At 45.4% G+C, this 21355-nt stretch overlaps 1 protein-coding gene across 1 annotated transcript; it reads left to right on the plus strand.

Annotated features, from left to right (window-relative positions):
- The first annotated feature begins 982 nt into the window (after positions 1 to 982).
- sh2d4ba (SH2 domain containing 4Ba) lies at positions 983 to 20995 on the plus strand. The gene is made up of 8 exons (XM_029669226.2): positions 983 to 1476; positions 1722 to 1878; positions 2111 to 2258; positions 8399 to 8537; positions 8815 to 9121; positions 9628 to 9755; positions 12525 to 12745; positions 19414 to 20995. The coding sequence occupies exons 1-8, from the start codon at positions 1308 to 1310 to the stop codon at positions 19504 to 19506; spliced, it is 1362 nt and encodes a 453-aa protein (XP_029525086.2). The 5' UTR covers positions 983 to 1307; the 3' UTR covers positions 19507 to 20995.
- Positions 20996 to 21355: the final 360 nt, after the last annotated feature.

Here is a 21355-nt window from a genome sequence, read left to right on the forward strand (position 1 = left end):
AGGCCCTACACCCAAACAAGGGCACTGCGTTCATCCACCTCTGGCCTGCTCGCCTCCCTACCACTGGGGAAGTACAGTTCCCGCTCAGCCCAGTCAAAACTGTTCGCTGCTCTGGCCCCCCAATGGTGGAACAAACTCCCTCACGACGCCAGGACAGCGGAGTCAATCACCACCTTCCGGAGACACCTGAAACCCCACCTCTTTAAGGAATACCTAGGATAGGATAAAGTAATCCTTCTCACCCCCCTTAAAAGATTTAGATGCACTATTGTAAAGGGTCTGTTCCACTGGATGTCATAAGGTGAATGCACCAATTTGTAAGTCGCTCTGGATAAGAGCGTCTGCTAAATGACTTAAATGTAAATGTAATGTAAATGTCCCTATTGACTTTATGTGTGAGTGGGACAGGTAGGCAGACAAACAACAGCACAGGGAATGGTAGAGGAAGTCATTCTCCCAATGACATCACTGTGAAACAGAACCGAGCTAGAGGAAAGGTAAACTTTATGTCTGCCCTACTTACTGTACTGTGGATGGTTCATTTAGCTGGTGGGAGGGAGAAGAGATGCAGTAACTAAGTCCCATTATAAGAGATTGTTGTAAATCTAAAAGGCGCATTACAGTGGACATGGATGGTATAATGACTTCCATGAATCAGGCATTTGACTGGATTTTAGGCGGTTTATATAATTTCATTATAACACTGAATTACCTGTTGTTTAGCTCTGAATAAATGAATGATAAGTTAGCAGGAAGGATAGAAAGAAAACAACACTAATGTGAAACATTTCCATGGCTGTATATGGAAGATGAGCATGAGTTTCAACCTTTCCCACTCCTGCACTAAAGACTATCATGTTCCACATCAGGTAAAGGGATCTGTGCTTACACACACACACACACACACACACACACACACACACACACACACCAGAGATCAGGTTTAAACCCCTCGCTTCAAAGCACATGGAGCAGAGGGAAGGAAGATGGCACCTGCGTTTTGTTCTGATGCTGGATCCAGTATGATGGTAAAGGAACAGGGAAAAGGAACAAGGATCTGAACTCTACAGCCCAGTAGAGTCTCTGAGGACTGTATGATGGTGAGAGAACAGGGAAAAGGAACAAGGATCTGAACTCTACAGCCCAGTAGAGTCTCTGAGGACTGTAAGAACACATAGATGGAGGGAATGACACTTGTCTTCAATATGAAGTGAACTGATAAAAGGGGTTCATGGCCCCCTAACACTCACCTAACCCCGCCTTGGTTAACAGATATCTTGGGTGTTTGGAAGCTTTGTGTTGCCAAGATGATGCAGCAGATTTTGAGGGACATGTACATCGATCCGGACCTGCTGGCGGAGCTCAACGAGGAGCAGAAGCATATCCTATTCTATAAGATCCGCCAGGAGCAGGTGAGGCGCTGGGATGAGAGGGAGAACCAAGAGAACCAGGAGAACCAGGACCAGGGAAAGAAGAGTGAGTCTGGGTGTACTCTACTGAGTCTTTTTTGACAAGCGGAGTGTAGATTTAGAAATGCTTTTAGCTGTGTCTACATAATTTTTTAATAGGGATGCTTTGTATTGTTACTGGTAAGTTTCGCTAAATAAAATATTCCAAATAAAATGGAGACTGTAGATGTTGTGTTTGGAATGGTTTTATTAGTCACAGACACAGACAGTCAAAGGTGATGCTAACATGCTATCCCCACTGTGCCCGCTCAGGCAGCAGAAGTATCCAGTGGCTGCAGGGCTGCGATGGGGATGTGTGGGTGTGGGTGATGGGCGACGCTCCTGGGGATAAGCCTTATGAGGACATCATCAAGGAGCTGATGGGGGAGAAAGCCAGACGGCAGGCTCAGCAGGAGGCCAAGGAGCTCTGGTGAGTGGGGAAGGATAAACCATTGTAAATGGTAAATGTTATTGAAGCAAGGGAAAATGTGTCAGAGAGATTATACTGTATGAGGGATGAGATGGGTAGATAGGGAGATGTGTGTGTTATAGTGCCAGAACTAGATTTAAACTCTCCAAAGACATCTTTGATGCAACCCATGTCAAACTGGGCTTTAGGTAGGTTTCTCACCCCTTCCTTTCACAACAACCTTCTTGCTCAGGCGAACCAAAGAGGCTGAGATCGAGGAGAAGTTCCGGGATGCTATGGCGAAGGAGAAGGCCCGTTTTGTGGCAGGGAAGTGGAAAGAAGAAACGGAGGACAGGAAGGCTGCCAAGCAGGAAGAGGAACACATCCAGGAGTCTCTCAAGGTAGGGCAAAGGCTACGTGTGTGTGTGTGCGTGTGCGTGTGCGTGTGCGTGTGTGTGTGTGTGTGTGTGTGTGTGTGTGTGTGTGTGTGTGTGTGTGTGTGTGTAAGTGATGGGGATCTTTGGTTGCAATTTGGAAATGCGAGTCGGATTACTTTTCCCATACAATCCAAGTGATCAATGTCATCTACAGGGATTGTGTTGATGCTCGCCTTCAGGGCATACATTATTTTTGCTGGACTACCTTGCCAGAACAGTCCCATTAAATATTTCAGCCTTTAAGTTGCATGGTGCAATGCCACACTGCTGTTAGAGAGAGAGGACATCCCCACAGTCCCTGCTCTACAGTAGAGGGAGAAATATTAGAGAGGGGGATCGGACGATCGATACTCAATCTGGGAAGCACACTAGCAGAGGGAGAATCAGCCTTATTAGAGGGATCTGTGGGGCAGGGGTGAAGTATTTTCCAGGGAGTGCACTGCACAGAACAACCCTGTGTGCGTGTGTGTGCGTGTGGGTGGGTGTAGAGATACCGTATATGTATATCAGGATTGAAAAAGGGTTTGGTATTTATCAAATTTAATCATCTTTATACCTTCAAAGAAGAAGAGGAAATAAGGGGGAGCTAGAATCTGTGGGGGATGGCAGCACCACATCTGCACGTTCGATCACTGCTGTACCATAGAGCCCTGTTGGAGCATCAGCAGTCCTGGGTGATGTAGAACCCGGACGACTGAGACCTTCTTAAGAAACTCGTGAAATATTAAAGAGCTTGTTTATCATTGCCCTCTGTTGAGCTCGCCTGAAGGAAAGTGCTGAGTCATTAAACATTTTCCTGTCTGAACCTCTGGGACTAAAATATAAAAGACGCTAAAGTCGTATCACTAGACTATGTATAGCAGAGTTAGGTCATTAGTCTTCCACCAATTCAGTTTTCAATTCAGAACCCTGGCTTCCATTACAATGTCTAAAAATACCATTTAACTATCCTGTTTGATGGGTTCATTGTGCTGAAAACCCTGGTTTGAACCCCTGTTGGTTACATTCACAGTAGAGTAGCCTTTGACCTCTTTGAGAAACCCAATCGTGGTATTGAAGCAGAACCCTGTGTGGTCTGAAACTATGAATATGTTCACTGAGGTTCTATACACTGTATGTTCTTTCCAAAGTATCAAACACCAATTATCTCCGCATCACAACTGTCAGACACATCACCACTCTCCAGCAGGGGGAAAAATCCTTTTAGCTAGAACAAAACACAACAGCTAACAATGGTCCCGGTCAAAAGCTGCCTGTTTTCACTCCAGAACTCAATGGCAATTACTCCATGCAACTAATTACAAGGCTTAAGTGGTTCAAATTACCACAATGCCATGTGTTTGTCCCTGAGAATAAATTATTCAGTAAATTATTACCACATCAGTACAGATGATGAGCTGAATGCTTATGTATGGAATATCATACTGAGCCCGATTTCCCAAAAGCATCTTAAGGCCAAGATCATCATAAGAACCTTTGTATGAGCATCGTTTCATCTCAGAGTCCATCGTTGCTTGTTATTACCGACTGCCTCAGACCACTCGTAAAAAAGCATTGTTAGGTGTTTTTTGCCCTTCTGCATCACTTTACACACAAAAGATCTGTGCTTAACATAGAATCAAGATGCTTATTGGTTTCTCTGTGACTGCAGATAACTTCAAAACAAAGTTGCCAATGTCTTTGTAATTTTTACAAACAAACGTGGTTTAAAAATATGCTTCAAATGAAAACCTAGATGACTAAAATAGTATTACTATTTACATAGGCATATATATTTAAATAATATTGAAATCAATTTCTTATTCAGTCAATTGAGTTCTATTTAGCTAATTGTAGGTTACAGAAATGTTTGCCTCAGCATACACTATATATACAAAAGTATGTGGACACCCCTTCAAATGTGGATTCAGCTATTTCCGCCATTTCCTTGTCCCATTGTTGACAAGTGTATAAAATCAAGCACACAGTCATGCAATCTCCATAGACAAACATTGTCAGTAGAATGGCCTTACTGAAGAGCTCAGTGATTTTCAACGTGGCACCGTCATATAATGTCACCTTTCTAAAAAGTCAGTTCATCAAATTTCTGCCCTGCTAGATGCCCCGATCAACCGTAGGTGCTCTTATTGTGAAGTTGAAACATCTAGGAGCAACAGCGGCTCAGCCGCAAAGTGGTAGGCCACACAAATCAAGCTCACGGAACAGGACTGCCAGGTGCTTAAGTGCGTTGCGTGTAAAAAATCGTCTGTCCTCGGTTGCAACACTCACTACCAAGTTCCAAACTGCCTCTGGAAGCAACGTCACCTCGAGAACTGTTCGCCAGGAGCTTCATGAAATGGGTTCCCATAACCGAGCACCCGCACACAAGCCTAAGATCATGCGCAATACCAAGCGTCGGCTGGAGTGGTGTAAAGCTCGCCGTCATCGGACTCTGGAGCGTTGGAAACACGTTCTCTGGGGTGATGACTCATGTTTCACCATCTGGCAGTCCGTCGGAGGAATCTGGGTTTGGCGGATGCCAGAAGAATACGACCTTTGAATGGGCCCAATTTATAGTGCGAACTGTAAAGTTAGGTGGAGGAGGAATAATGGTCTGGGGCTGTTTTTCATGGTTTAGGCTAGGCCCCTTTGTTCCAGTGAAGGGAGATGTTAATATTAACAAGACAAAATACAATGACATTCTAGACAATTCTGTGCTTCCAACTTTGTGGCAAGTTTGTTGTTTGGACAGTTTGGGGAAGGCCCTTTCCTGTTTCAGCATGACAATGCCCCAGTGTACAAATCAAGGTCCATACAGAAATGGTTTGTCGAGATCGGTGTGGAAGAATTTGACTGGCCTGCACAGAGAATTGACCTCAACCCCATCGAACACTTGTGGGATGAATTGGAACGCTGACTGGAGCCGTGCCTAATCGCCCAACATCAGTGCCCGATCTCACTAATGCTCTTGTGGCTGAATGGAAGCAATTCCCCACAGCATTGTTCCAACATCTAGTGGAAAGCCTTCCACGAAGAGTGGAGGCTGTTAAAACAGCGAAGGGGTGCACACTGCATATTAATGCCAATAACTTTGGAATGAAATGTTCGACGAGCAGGTGTACACGTATTGTTGCTCATGTAGTGTATTTTATGATGTGTAACAACATGTGCGCCATCTGTGATTTTAGTGCATTACGATTAGCCTGGCTAATGCGCGACGTAGAGAGGTTGGTGTTAGCAAGACTAGATTCTTATTGTGTAAATAAGGGTCCGGTTTCATTAATACAAAAGTGAAGACGGATCATCTCCTGGAGATACATTATTATCTTTATGGCTGTAAATATCAGAATCAGAGATTATGCTACAGGACACATTTGCTGATTGGAATATGTTCCGAGACTCTGCTGATAACGTCGACGAGCTAACCGCCTCCGTCAGCGACTTCGTATGGAAATGCATCCGTGACGTTGTCCCTCGCCAATCAAAAGCCCTGGATTAACAGAGGTTGGCGCTAAACTAGAGGACAGGGCTACCGCATACAGGGTCTTGCATACAGCCATGAGGCTACAGCCGAGGACAGGAACATGTTTAAGAAGTCCCGTTACAAGGACTATGTAGGAATAAGGTGGGATCATACTACACAGGAAGACCCAGCCGTGATCTGCCCAATGATGCCTCTCTTCCAGACGAACCCAATGCATTTTATGCACGCTTCTACAATAACAACACCGTACCGTGTATGAGGGCCCCCACCAACCCAGAGGACTGTGTGATCTCGCAAGGCTGCGGGCCGGATAGTATTCCAGGGCAGATTCTCAGAGCATGTGCAGATCAGCTGGCAGAAATATTCACAGTAATTTTCAACCTCTCCTTGTCCCAGGCTTTAATCCCCTCATTTTAAAATGACTACCACCCTGTGGCATCTGTAATTATGAAATGCTTTGAAAGGCTAATTATGGCACACATCAACTTCATCATCCCAGACACCCTACACGCACTCCAATTTGCATACCGCTCCAAAAGATCCATAGATGACGCAATCTCAATTGCACTCCACATTGTCCTCACCCACCAATAAGAGGAATACCTATGTGAGAATGCTGTTTAACACCATTGTCCCCTCCAAGCTCATCACCAAAATTAGGACCCTGGGACTGAACACCTCCCTATGCAACTGGATCCTGGACTTCCTGATAGGCCGCCACCAGGTGGTGAAGGTAGGCAACATCACCTCTGTCACACTGATCCTCAACACAGGGGCCCCACAGGGGTGTGTGCTTGGTCCCCTCCTGTACTCCCTGATCACCACAACTGCATGACCGCGCACGACTCCAACACCATCATCAAGATAGCTAGTGACATGACGGTGGTAGACCTGATCACTGGCGACACTGAGCCAGCCTACAGGGAGGAGGTCAGTGACCTGGCAGTGCGTTGCCAGTACAACAACCTCCCTCAACGTCAGTAAGACCAAGCTGATAATGGAATACAGGAAACGGGAGGGCGAGCATGCTCCCATCCACATCAACAGGGCTGCGGTGGAGCGTGTTGAGAGTTTCAAGTTATTCGTCCCCAAATCAATAAGGACTTAAAATGGTCTACTCACATGCGCACAGTCGTGAAGAAGGCACGACAGTGCCTCTTCCCCCTCAGGAGGTTGAAAAGTTTTGGCATGGACCCTCAAATCCTCAAAAGGTTCTACAGCTGCACCATTGAGAGCACCTTGACTGGCTGCATCACTTCTTGGTATGGCAACAGCACCGCTCTATCCCTGAGCCATAAGACAGCTAAACAGCTAACAGACTATCTGAGATGAAAAATATGACTGTCTCTTTGCACACTCACAGGGCTCTACACTGCACTCATCCAACACACATATAACATGCACACACGTTTATTCTGACTCTACTCTACGGGGGCGGTCGGTAGCTTAGCGGTTAAGAGTGTTGGGCCAGTAACCGTTGAGCCAGTAACTCGAATCACCGAGCCGGCAAGGTGCCCTTGAGCAAGGCAGTTAACAACAGCAACTGCTCCCCGGGCGCCGATGATGTGGATGTCGATTAAGGCAGCAGCCCCCTGCAGCTCTCTGATTGAGGGGTTGGGTTAAATGCGGATGACACATTTCGGTTGAAGTCATTCAGTTTTGCCAGTGACTAGGTTTGTCCTTTACACACAAACTCACATATAATCATAATTTACGCTGCTATTACTCTTTTTATCATATATCCGGATGCCTAGTTACCTTACCCTTATATATATACAGTATCCAGTATCCCTGCACATTGTTAATACGGTATTTGAACTGACCCTGTACATAGCTTCTTACTTGCTCATGTTCTTATTTCTTATTTCTATTTGTTTTGTGTTTTTGTTCTACCTTATGTTATTTTTAGAGCTACATTGATATTGATTAGTGCATTCTTGGGTTTTGAGCTAGCAAGAAAGGCATTATACTGTAGTTGTGCACGTGACATTAAAACGTGAAAATATTGAGGCGGCTTGTGCTAATGCTCAGCCTACCTTATAATAGGCTTCTTAGCCTACCTTACAATAGGCTTAATGTACAAAATCTTAGATTTGGCCCATAATTCCGCACATTTTGTTACATACCATGAAATGGATTGTAGCCTACACTTAGCTAAATAGAACTCAATATGATTGAAATATGGACTATGTAGCCCGCTGTATTTAACTTTTGTTTCAGTCATCTCAGTGTTCATTTGAAGCATAATTTATTAATTTGCTTATTTCTAGCAATTGCAAAGACATTGGCAACTTTCTATTTGTAGTCAACTTGGTTCGACCTAACGACTCACCTACTGGTCTAAGAGTGGTCTGAGGCAGTCTGTAAATAACGAGTGTTTTCAAGTGCAACTTCAGTAATGATGGTTTTGGGAAACAGCTTACAGATTTAACAATTCTCCTATGAAGGTTCTTACGATTAACTTCGTCTTAAGCGGGCTCAGGACAATTATTACTGATGTGTCTTATTACAAATTGATATGCAAATAACTCTGCAGTGTGTGTGTGTGTGTGTGTGTGGGTGTGCGTACGTACGTGGATGTGTGGTGTGTACGCCCGCCAATCTTTTGTTTCCCATTCCTCACACATTTCTTCTCCGACAGAAACGAGAGGAGGAGGAGAGACAGCAAGGTGAGGAGGAGATAAAACGTGCAGAGGAGAAGAGAGCGAGGGAGCTGTATATCTCCCTAGAGCAGGAACAGAGAAGGAGTGAGAAGGATGACAAGGAATGGGAGGAGCAACGTAAGTCAAGTCTTCCCTGCCTTTTCTGTCTACAACTGTTTTCCTTTCCAGTGATCACCTCCTTCAATTCTACACCCCTCATTTTTACTCCTTTTACATGATCCTCTTGTATTCACCTGTCCCTCCCTAAATATCAACTCCAAAACTTCTGTTGTTTATTCTCAACTTGTACAGTTAAGCTCTCTCGTGGAACTACAGCACACATCTGAGAATGAAAGTCCAATGCAAAGTCACTTCCTTTTCAAATCCTCTCTCTCCTCCATTTCGCCCCTTCCAGTGCGGCGCTCTAAGATGGCTGACCAGGAGATGCAGAGAAAAGCAAGGCGGGCACGGGATGAGTACAAGCGCCAGTCCCTGCGGGCTATAGAGAAGGGCCGTGTGGCAGGGCTCAGTGGGCTGTTCCAGCAGGGCCCAGTGGTGGGGAACGGACCAACAGCAGCCCCCTTCAGGAGATACAGCAACGTGCTCGAGTCCTCCTCCTCCACCACCCACCGCCCCGGCCTCCAGCCTGCTACTCCTCCACTGTACCGCCGTAGACAGAGCCAAAGGCACAGCACCATTGTTACACAGCCACTGATGGACAGGTACAGATATAGCGCTAGCCTACTACTCATGAATGCGTATAAGGATAGTTATAAACTGGGTTGTTTGAGCCCTGAATGCTGATTGGCTGCTCTAATTACATTGATAACCAGTTTATAATAGCAATAAGGCACCTCGGGGGTTTGTGGTGTATGGCCAATATACCACGGCTAATACACCACGCCTACTACTCATGAATATGTATAGAGATAGATATAGCATAATTACTATGCAAGAACCAATCAATATACAGATCAGATGCATAGAGTGTTAAAGTAGAACAAATTTATATAAAATACTGTATATTGAGTGATACACAGAAGCAGACCCGATAGGCCCGCCATGATTTTTTGTGCCTGGAACTCATCTAAAGCATTATGCACCTTTATCATGGCAGCATTAAAAAGCTTAGGGCAATCTGTGCTATAATATGTCTTAAATGCTTATTATGGTATATGATGTGTTTATGTCTGGCTTCCCTTCTCTTTTTTCTCTCTGCCTTCTCCAGTCCTGCCTGGGTGAGAGCCCCCCGGCCCAGCTCCAGAGAGTGTGTTTTGCTGTGGTTCAAAGAAGAGCAGACGCCCAAACAGGCTGGCTATGAGCGCAACAGCACCACCATCGCCCCCTGGTTCCACGGTCAGTGCTGAGTTGTTATCTTGATCAATCGTGGATCCCTCCAAGCTTCCCCTCTTGCACCAATCTACTTTTCTTCACTACCACTGCCACATGCAAACTATCTAACTAAAAAGTATTCTCAGGAATTGAGCATTGAAGAGAAGTTTTAGTATGTCCGTGCATGCTAGGATGTTTTAGTATGTCCGTGCATGCTAGGATGTTTTAGTATGTCCGTGCATGCTAGGATGTTTTAGTATGTCCGTGCATGCTAGGATGTTTTAGTATGTCCGTGCATGCTAGGATGTTTTAGTATGTCCGTGCATGCTAGGATGTTTTAGTATGTCCGTGCATGCTAGGATGTTTTAGTATGTCCGTGCATGCTAGGATGTTTTAGTATGTCCGTGCATGCTAGGGTGTGTGGCTGGAGGGATGAGGCTCTTCAATAATAAATAGGCCACCCTAGACTAATTACTGGCGAGTGGCCCTGAGCCCTAACTCTCTCCATAATAGGTCACAGTGTGTAGCTCCTGGTTAAGTGACAAAAGCCCAGATGAATGGGCCTATGAGTGGCACACTACACTGGAAAGAGGGGTGCAACATGCACTTCATGCTATCATGCAGAGACAGGGTATCAGGCATCTAAACAATGTGAGCACACCCAAACCCACTCTTTATATTGAAAAGATGCCAGTTTAATACCGTTTTCCCAAATCATGCATTCAGGCAACTGTCATCATCTCTCTGTCACTGAGATTACTTTTGTCAGTAACAACGTTACACAACATTAAAAGGAAATATTCACGCATTTTAAAAGTTTAATATTTCTGCATCTCCGAGCAAGGTTCTATCGATTCCCGGGGTCAACTCTGTTTTCATGTGTATCTGAACTCTTTCCATTTACGCAGGCAGACATACAGCCGGTATGACGTGGCATTGTGAAAAGTTGCTCTCACTACACGGGAAGTTAATAGGAAGATTACTTTTAGATTGCGAAAACGTCTATCATACAGGTCAGATTTCAATACTGTCTGATGCCATAACGTGGGAGATCTTGTCTCCAATGAGCCATTGATCATATATTTGCAATATTCCTAACTTGAGAAATCAATGAATCAATGAGCCCAATAAGTCTATGACAACAAAATCATAAACAGTGTAGGGCTGGCTAATAAGTCCTTAGTTTTAGGTGTATGCTCAAGTAAACAATTTGGCTAATCTATACTTCCATATTTCCAAATCCTATTCTTGAAGATCAAGTATAACATTTATTGGAATGACTGGAATTCTGATAAACTTTGGTTTTAAATGTAAATACATAATTTAATCGTATTATATGTAGTAGAAAGCGATGGGTTGAAAGAAGCCTACATTACCAAGCCATAAAGTAAATTTAACATCCATATATGGCCAGCTATGTAAAGTTCAACATTGATTTATCCTGCAATAGATGTCGTTCAATTGGTAACATACATGTTTGTCTTCTACTAATGCCTCAAAGGGGAAGTAATCTAAAAGTAACAATGTAATCAGATTACGTTATTGAGTTTGGGTAAACCAAAAGTTACGTTACTGATTTGTAAAAATTGACAGGTAACTAGTAACTAACGGATTACATTTAGACCGTAACCTACCCAACCCTGATTATAGGAATGTGCAGTTTCAGGTGGATTTTTCCTTTAATCATTTAGGGCAAAATTCAAGAATATTGTGCAAGGACCTTGGGCTTCTCTTTGCTTTGGATTGAACTACTGTCAGACTCTCCCTCCCCCTCAGATCTAATTTAACTACTGTCAGACTCTCCCTCCTCCTCAGATCTAATTTAACTACTGTCAGACTCTCCCTCCTCCTCAGATCTAATTTAACTACTGTCAGACTCTCCCTCCTCCTCAGATCTAATTTAACTACTGTCAGACTCTCCCTCCCCCTCAGATCTAATTTAACTACTGTCAGACTCTCCCTCCCCCTCAGATCTAATTGAACTACTGTCAGACTCTCCCTCCTCCTCAGATCTAATTGAACTACTGTCAGACTCTCCCTCCTCCTCAGATCTAATTGAACTACTGTCAGACTCTCCCTCCTCCTCAGATCTAATTGAACTACTGTCAGACTCTCCCTCCTCCTCAGATCTAATTTAACTACTGTCAGACTCTCCCTCCCCCTCAGGTCGAATTGAACTACTGTCAGACTCTCCCTCCTCCTCAGATCTAATTGAACTACTGTCAGACTCTCCCTCCTCCTCAGATCTAATTGAACTACTGTCAGACTCTCCCTCCTCCTCAGATCTAATTGAACTACTGTCAGACTCTCCCTCCTCCTCAGATCTAATTTAACTACTGTCAGACTCTCCCTCCCCCTCAGGTCGAATTGAACTACTGTCAGACTCTCCCTCCTCCTCAGGTCGAATTGAACTACTGTCAGACTCTCCCTCCTCCTCAGATCTAATTTAACTACTGTCAGACTCTCCCTCCTCCTCAGATCTAATTGAACTACTGTCAGACTCTCCCTCCTCCTCAGATCTAATTGAACTACTGTCAGACTCTCCCTCCTCCTCAGATCTAATTTAACTACTGTCAGACTCTCCCTCCCCCTCAGGTCGAATTGAACTACTGTCAGACTCTCCCTCCTCCTCAGGTCGAATTGAACTACTGTCAGACTCTCCCTCCTCCTCAGATCTAATTTAACTACTGTCAGACTCTCCCTCCTCCTCAGATCTAATTTAACTACTGTCAGACTCTCCCTCCTCCTGACCTAAGGTCTGATTTAACCACTCAGACCCGCTCCCCTCCCCAGGTCTGATTTCCAGACAGGAGTCAGAGACCCTGCTGATGAACACAGCAGAGGGCTCCTTCCTGGTGAGGGTGAGTGACAGGATCTGGGGATACACGCTGTCCTATCGCACGGCCGACGGCTTCAAACACTTCCTGATCGACGCATCAGGAGACTACTACAGCTTCCTGGGTGTGGACCAGAACCGCCACGCCACCTTGGCTGACCTTATCGATTTCCACAAGGTGGGCAGGCAGGTTACAGTATGTACAGGGTTTCACACAGTGAACTGCAGGGGTTGGGTCAGACACTTAGCATGCTATATACATCAGTAATGTCAGTGTCAGCATAGAGACTCCACGTGGAAATCAGATTAAATGGTTACTTAGTAACTCAACATCAAAGTGACAGCCAGCAAACATCTGGGAGTAAGTCTAATCAAATGCTCCATGATATACATCCGTGATCTTTTCATATCACATCAACTATTTTAGCAACCAATCACAAGCACGGCTGAACTGCGTTATCTTCAATAACACTGACTTACTTACCATGGAAACATATTCTCAGATGCGGAGGCTGACAGAACTGAATGTGTGAACTGTTTATCTGTGACATTAGTTATATGCTAATGTGAAAATGGTGCACGTTGGTCTTCAGGAATTTGCATTACACACACATAGAGTATAACATGGAGTCACTGTATACTGATCAGATAGAACATACTGACCAACAGTTTGAATATGATTCACCACAGATCATCACATTGAATCTGTAAAAACGGAACATTAAACCATTCTGTTACTATATACAGTGCATTCGGAAGGTATTCAGACCCCTTGACCTTTTCCACATTTTGTTACGTTACAGCCTTATTCTAAAATTGATTCAATTGTTTCCCCCCCTCAATCTACACACAATACCCCATAATAACAAAGCAAAAACAGGTTTAGCAGTTTTTGCAAATTTACAAAGAAATCTAAAAACTGAAATATTACTGAAGTATTCAGACCCCATAGTCAGTACTTTGTTTACGCACCTTTGGCAGCAATTACCTCCCTGACAAAGGCCCTTCTCCCCCGATTGCTTAGTTTGGCCAGCCAGCTCTAGGAAGAGTCTTGGTGGTTCCAAACTTCTTCCATTTTAGAATGATGGAGGCCACTGTGTTCTTGGGGACCTTCAATGCTGCAGACATGTTTTGGTACCCTTCTCCAGATCTGTGTCTCAACACAATCCTGTCTTGGTGCTCCACAGACAATTCCTTCGACCACATGGCTTGACTTTTGCTCTGACATGCACTGTCAACTGTGGGACCTTATATTAGACAGTTGTGTGCCTTTCCAAAACCATGTCCTATCAATTGAATTTACCACAGGTGGATTCCAATCATGTTGTAGAAACATCTTGTGGCGCACAGCAGGTCAGCCACCAGGGGGAGACTCGTCAAGGCCTGGTAACAGACGGAGTATACATCACGAGGCGATGTCTCCATCTGCTGGACATGCCAGGTCTCGATGGGCTCTCCCGCCAGGACTAATTGGGGCTTGGTGAGTAATCAAGGGCCGATTGCTCACCAGCTGTACAAGTCCCATAAAGCTGCCAGAAGGGCAGCACACGGGAGCGACTGGGGGAGGAAAGGACTCCCGTATAGTTGGGGACGGCACCAGAGGTAACAGGAGGGAGTTCAGTTTTTGATCCCCACAGGATACAGCAAGACCCGGAGCCCAGAAGACAGTATCCCGGAGAGGGTTTCTTGGAGGATACCTATTCTTTTCTTTGGAGTTTTATTTTAATAAACACCTTTGAAACTGAGCTAATCCTACTCTGCCCGTGTCTGATCTGTGTAAACCTTTTGACCCAACCCCCTGGTCTGCCACACGTGGTGGAGAATGTGGGCATTCTGATAATGTGGTCAGATCAGGGTTGACCTTTATGCAGCATCAGCATGGAGGAGTTGATAGCTCAGTTCATCCGGGCCCAACAAGCCCAGCAGCTACAGCAGCTACAAAAAGTCCACCTCATTGAGGAAAACAGGAAGCTACAAGGAGGAGCTAACAGAAGATGACGACATCAAAACCTACCTCTGTACGTTTGAATGGACAGCACTATGGGAAGGATGGCCAAGGCAGAAGTGGACCAGTCTGCTGGCCCTGTTCCTCTCTGGGAATGCCCAAAAGGCGTATTGGGACCTGAACGATGAACAGGCGGCTAACTACAACGGACTCAAACAGGAGATACTCAGCCGCTACGGGTACAGCCTGGCCCATCGGGCTCAACTACTCACGAATGGAGGTTCATAGCCGACGCATCCCCCCGAGCCCAGATGAGCGACCCACTGCGCGTCACCAGCCTAACCGACGTATCCACCCTCTCCGTCCTAGACAAAGTGTTCCTGGATCGCTTCCTCCGGGCAATACCCCACGACATGAAGAGGGCAGCGAGTCTAGGTGCACCCCAGACCTTGGAGGGCCTCCTGGAAGCAGTGGAGATACATCAGAACACTCCGGCCCAGCTGAGTGGGAGCCAGGCCGAGTCGGCGACCCATTCGGGGAGTCGGAAGGACAGCCCCAATGCTGTGTACCCTGAACCGACAGTCAGCAGGGCCAAGGGACCGCAAACCCGTGGAGTGATGGCTGGGATAGGGTCGACCCGCCACCGATGACCCCAGGTAGATGGAGACCAAAGGAGGTGTTTTGAATGTGGCGCCCGGGGGCACACTGCCTGGAATTACTCGACTCGAGAGGAGTCGATGCCATCAGCAAGCCACGGAGGCAAGGTGGGTCACGCAGGGAACTACGTCACCTCCTGTTGGGCACACCACAAATCAACTGCACCCATGGTCCCAGTGAAGGTTGACGGACACGACAACTCCGGATGTATGGTTACCCTCATAACCACGAGCCTGCTGGACAAGGATACCAAACATGGTAGGGAGATGTCCATTTCCTGGGTTCACGGGGACACAAAGCGGTATCCAACCGTATCGTGACGTATCGTGACATCGTGATGCCACAAGGGAACTGACAGATGATGGTGGGTGCAGTACCAGAGTTGCCGATACCTCTCCTAGTGGGACGAGATTGTCCGCTGTTCGTGGCCCTGTAGGGGCACGAGCTGAGGAAGAAGGTACGAGCCGTCCAAGGACGAGTGCGAGGACAACCCATCACCTGTGCAGCCCTGAAGCAAACGGTTAATCAACCTGTATCTACGGGTCCAGAGTTGGAGGGGGGGCTGGAACCCGACCCCCCTGGGGAACCACGGGAGGAAGAGCCCAGCCTCCTCCTCCTCGAGGGGCCAGTCAAGATACCCCTTGGGGGCCAACTGAGGCGACAATTCGGCACGGCCCAGTGGGAGGATCCTAACTTGAAAGCCGCCGCAGTCCAAATGATAGCAGTGGATGGACAGCTACTTCCAGGGGTGAGTGACTGGTGATACCCCCGTTTCCAAATCAAGAATAACCTTTTGTATCAGGTGTCGCGCCAACAGGGGGAACTTCGAGAGGTATTGTTGCTGCCCCAACGGTACGTGGGAACGTGGGAACCGGTACGTGGGAACCGTTCTTCTTGGCCCACACCCACCTGTTGGGGGCGCACCTGGGAATGGAGAAGACCTGGGAACGGATTGCCGCCCGGTTCCACTGTCCCGGGATGAGGAGGACCGTGGAAGATTACTGTCGCAGCTGCCCGGACTGTCAAATGACTGCCCCAAAGGCACACTTCCGAAACCCACTGGTCCCCCTACCGATCATTGGGGTGTCCTTTGAATGAATCGCCATGGACATAGTGGGACCCCTGGTAAAGACAGCATGAGGACACCAGTACATCCTGGTAATAGTGGACTATGCCACCCGGTATCCCAAGGCCATCCCCTACGGGCGGAGGTATCCAAGGCAATCACCCTGGAGCTGTTCCACCTCTTTAGCCGTGTGGGAATCCCAAACGAGATCCTGACAGACCAAGGTACTGAGTTCATGTCCCGCCTAATGAAAGATTTGTGTGCTCTCCTGCAGACCAAGCAGATCCGGACCTCTGTCTTCCACCCGCAGACGGAGGGGCTCGTCGAGCAGTTCAATAAAATGCTCAAACAAATGCTGCGGAAGGTCATCGAGCAGGATCTAATCCTACTCTGTCCGTGTCTGATCTGTGTAAACATTTTGACCCAACCCCCTGGTCTGCCACAATCTCAAGGATGATCAATGGAAACAGGATGCACCTGAGCTCAATTTCGAGTCTAATAGCAAAGGGTCTGAATAATTATGTAAATAAGGTATTTCTGTTTTTAATTTTTAATACATTTGCAAAAATGTCTAAAAACCTGTTTTTAGCTTTGTCATTATGGGGTATTGTGTTTTGATTGATGAGAATATATTTTTTTATCCATTTTAGAATGGATTAACGAAAAGTCAAGGGGTCCGAATACTTTCCGAAAGCACTGTAGATACGTAATATGCAAGCAGTAAACACCAACAGACAAAAAACAGCTGTTGATAAAAATGTATAGCACAGACATGAGACAGTCATGTAATGACTGTAGGGCAGTGGTACTCATTGCGCGAGCCCTTCATTTGTGGCTTGCGGTGATATTCCTATTTTCCATTTTTCATTCATAATGCGTAGTAATGATGCAATTTAAATTTCAAGGTGTTTAATGCAGGCCAGAACCACTTAAATGAAGGCCAGAACCATATATCTAGTTGTCCCTGTACGGCAGATAGATGGCAGTATAGCACAGCTGTTGAACAGAAAGGCCGAAATAGAACGAAACTGCTCAGTTTCAGCGACCGACACATGTCAGTTTGCTACTAGCTAATTTTGCAGTCTGGTCGACATGGATCGATATGTAAAAAAATTAATAAATAAAAAACATCTGACAATGAAAATGTGGGGGAAGAGCTGGAGAACATTGTGACCACTATGAACGAACCACCAGAGAATCAGGAAAATCAGGAAGATGGCGGCGGGGAAATGCAGCTAGCTAACGTGGCTCCAATGGCTAAGAAAAGGATACGGTCGATTCAAGAATAACACAGAAAGTTCCAAAAGAAATGGACAGACAAGTATTTTTTGTACTGCATAATGGGACTAGCCCACTTTGTCTTATTTGCCAGAAGGCAGTCAATTGTTTTAAACGAGCAAATTTAGAGCGACATTTTCAGTCACACCATGCCCCCTTTGACAAAACATATCCGCCACAAAGCAACCACAGAAACAACAAAATAGCGCAAGGACAGCTCAAGGGACAACAACAAATTATGGACAGTTCTTGCACTGTTGCAGAGGCAACATATGAGATTGCATGGATACTCGCAAGAAACAGGACCTTCACAGACTCAGAGATTGTCAAATAATGTTTTTTGGCTCGCAGCCGAAATATTGTATGCTGATTTTACAAACAAGGAAGCTATTTTAAAGCAAATTAAGGGACTGCAACTCTTAGACTCGACCATAACAAGACGCATAAAAGACATCGGCAAGCAATTGATGACTGACATCCGTGGCGCTGTGTTTTAGTATTGCGCTTGACGAAAGCGCTGATGTATGTGTTTAGGTCCGTTTCCCTCAAAAGGAGTCGTTGGGATAGGAACTTTTATGTTTACTGCCCCTTCAAGGCAAACACGAGGAGAGGATATTCTGAAAGCCCTTGTTACATTTGTTGCTCATAATAATATTGACTGGTCAAATCGGGCATATGTGTGCACTGACAGTGCCCCAAACATGTTAGGGAATGAGAAGGGACTCATAGGCCTGATGAGAAAGAGAGAGGATGTTCCCGAATTTGTTACGTTTCATTGTATCATTCATCGGGAAGCACTTGTGGCTAAACTCAAAGACTGAGACTTACAGAATGTGATGCAGCAAGTCGTACTCGTGGTGAATATTATTATTGCGAGGGTACTGAATCACCTGCAATTCTGCGAGTTGCTGGGGGAATACCAGACAGAATATGGTGACTTGATATTTCACAATGAGGTGAGATGGCTGTCTCGTGGCAGTTTTGAAAAGGAGGCAGAGCTGGATGATCTACGGTGAATCTCCAGCTCCAAGGGAAAGCTAAAACTCCAGGCAAAATGCTGCATGTGGTCACAGCATTTCAAAATAAAATCACCACACTGTTCATACCTGACAGACAGTTTGTTCATTTCCCCAAACTCAGCAGTCACCACATCCAACCCAGACATACTGCAACATTTTAGCTATGATGCATTTGTGCGTGTGTTGGAGGAGTTTGAGTCAAGATTCAAGGATATAATGGAGTGCAAGGAGTTTTTCAACATCATTGAGAACTCCTTTCATGTGCCAGTGTCATCTCTGACCCCAGTCATCACAGCCCTCTGTCCTGACAGTGCTGGAATACAGTGAGATAGTGGAGCTGCAGGCAAATGACACATTGCAAGGTGAACTAAGATCAGGTGTTACCCATTTCTGGAGCCTTGTGTCAGACACAGTATCCACTTCTGAAGCAGTGTGTGCAAAAGGTGACATTTTATGTCAGCACTTATTCATGTGAATCAACATTTTTAACATTGATTATTGTGAAACAAAAACAGAGAAACAGTCTGACCAATGCACACCTGGATTGCCTCACAAGGATAGCAACTACAGACTATACATGTAGAATGAATTCAGTCATGGAGCAGAAGGGACATTTTCGCTTATCCAACTAATGAGATAACCCTTAATATGAGTCTTATACATGTGATATAGCCTATGTGATGTGCATCAAATCAATTGCAAGTGCTCTATTGCTCTGAATTTGCTCTCAATTGATGATAATGGAAGAAAAAGTACAACAAATTAAAGATCTGTGCGGCCCTCTGAATGATTGTCTCAACCCAAAGTGGCCGCCTTACAAAAAATAGTGAGTAACACTGCTGTAGGGTTTGTTCTGATGATGTCTGTCTGACTGTCTCTAGGAGGAGGTGATCACCACATCAGGAGGAGAGCTTCTGCAGGAGGCATGTAAACGTACAGTCTCAGCCACAGACTATGGGGGGCTCTTCCAATGACCCCCCCCCCCCCACACCCTGTCAGGTCACTATGAACCCCTTTCTGCTCCCTGCAATGTTACTTTGACCTCCCCCACCTGGATTCCCACCGAGTGAGCCGTCTTTCTCCAGGCATGGCGCCATGTCTTCAGACTCTAACCATTCCACAGGACTGTCTACAGACATCCGTTCACCCAGTAGCATCTTGCATGCGCCTCGCCACTAGGTGTTGCAGTGGGGAATTATTGGTAAACAAATTGCTGCTACAAGCTGTTTGGAAACTGGAAACTGTCTAACACGAGAGAAGAGTGAGCCATTGGGATATACATTGTTTCTAACTGAGAAGTTACACAAATGTTGAGCAACAGTGCAATTCAGGACAAGATCAAGCTCTTAGGGAAAGAGCAGACTTGTGTACGCGGGTAAGCAGACAGAAACCCAGACACCAGAGGCAACAAGGAACAGAGGTGGATTGTTCAAAGTGTCTTGCATCTGTCAAACACTCCTATTGACACTATTTCTTGTTGAAGACAAAGATTCTCACTTTGTACTTATGCAAACTTATGATAAGAGAGAAAGAGCTACTTCCCCACTTGAGACACAAAACACATTCAGATTAAACAAAGGTTGTCTCAGATGTTATGCTTTTAGGGAGTACTAAAGCTTCAAAGTGGAGTCATAGAGGACTTGTTTTTATGCACTCATTCCTATTGGGAATCTGTTGTCATCCTGATTGGGCTTTGTTCCTGGGCAATAATGCAGTTGAAGGAGAAAATTTGCATAGAAATCACTGACATAGAAATTACATATACCGAATGAATGCACATCCTCCTCCCAGTTAAAGGTACTATAAGAAGGAAGTATTCATAATTCCTTGAGGTCCACCCATCTTTAAAATGAATGGAGCAACTGCCCTCCTGTTCATGATACAAGACTAGTGCTGGCGAAGCACTGACAGCTTTTTCCATGCAAGTGATAGCCTCACTGGACCCGAGTGGGTAACCAGAGCTCTTCTTTTCCAACGGCTAGAATCATTCGGCAGTTAGAACAGCCTATACTAAACAGCACTATGCTAATGCCGCCGCCACCCCCAAGTTAACATAATCAACACACACTCCCACTCACCCCGCAAACACAGTCAATTATAAGCTCAGGTTTCCACAACACTGGGACGCAGCATTTTCCTGGCTAGTATAGATAGGCTGCTGTAGTAACGCAGCAGGAGAGATTGTGTGGCAGGCAGCCTTTGTCCAGCTTTAGGTGTCAGTTTCTCAGCAGTAGGTCCAGCATTAATCAGTGAGCTAGGTGGTCAGTCTGTTTAGAGCAGCCAGTAAGTAGTCAGCCACAGACACACAAAGCTACACTGAATATCAACTTCATCAGTGTCTGTCAATCATCAACCTGTGGAAAACAGAGAAAAAAGGTCCCGTGGGCATCAAAGGGAGGGATCAAAGATTGAATTGTTCCTACTACTTTGCCCCAAAAACAATAAAACACCTTGTCTAATATAGAGGGATTTTGTTTTCCTATCAGGCAACACCTTTTCCAGGTAGGCAATAGCTGTATATGGAGTTACTGCCAGACTGCGCTAAATTGTTTGGACTGTCCTTCCTGTACTATTGTGGCCGTTGTTTTTACACAGCACATTCTACAGAAATGACACAAAACACAAACTGTCAGAAACAGAAATTGGCAAGCGACACTCACCAGCAAATTACACAGATCTGTTCTTTCATGCGATAAATTAGTTTCATCTTCTTTGAGATAAAGGATAGACTATATACATTGTATAAATGTTGCTTTATGAATAGTATACTGCCTTGACTTGTAGAGAATTTCTTAACTGCAGGGAATCAATTACCAAAATTAT

The sequence above is a fragment of the Oncorhynchus nerka genome, linkage group LG10 (genome assembly GCF_034236695.1).
Source record: "Oncorhynchus nerka isolate Pitt River linkage group LG10, Oner_Uvic_2.0, whole genome shotgun sequence".
Classification (NCBI taxonomy): domain Eukaryota; kingdom Metazoa; phylum Chordata; class Actinopteri; order Salmoniformes; family Salmonidae; genus Oncorhynchus; species Oncorhynchus nerka.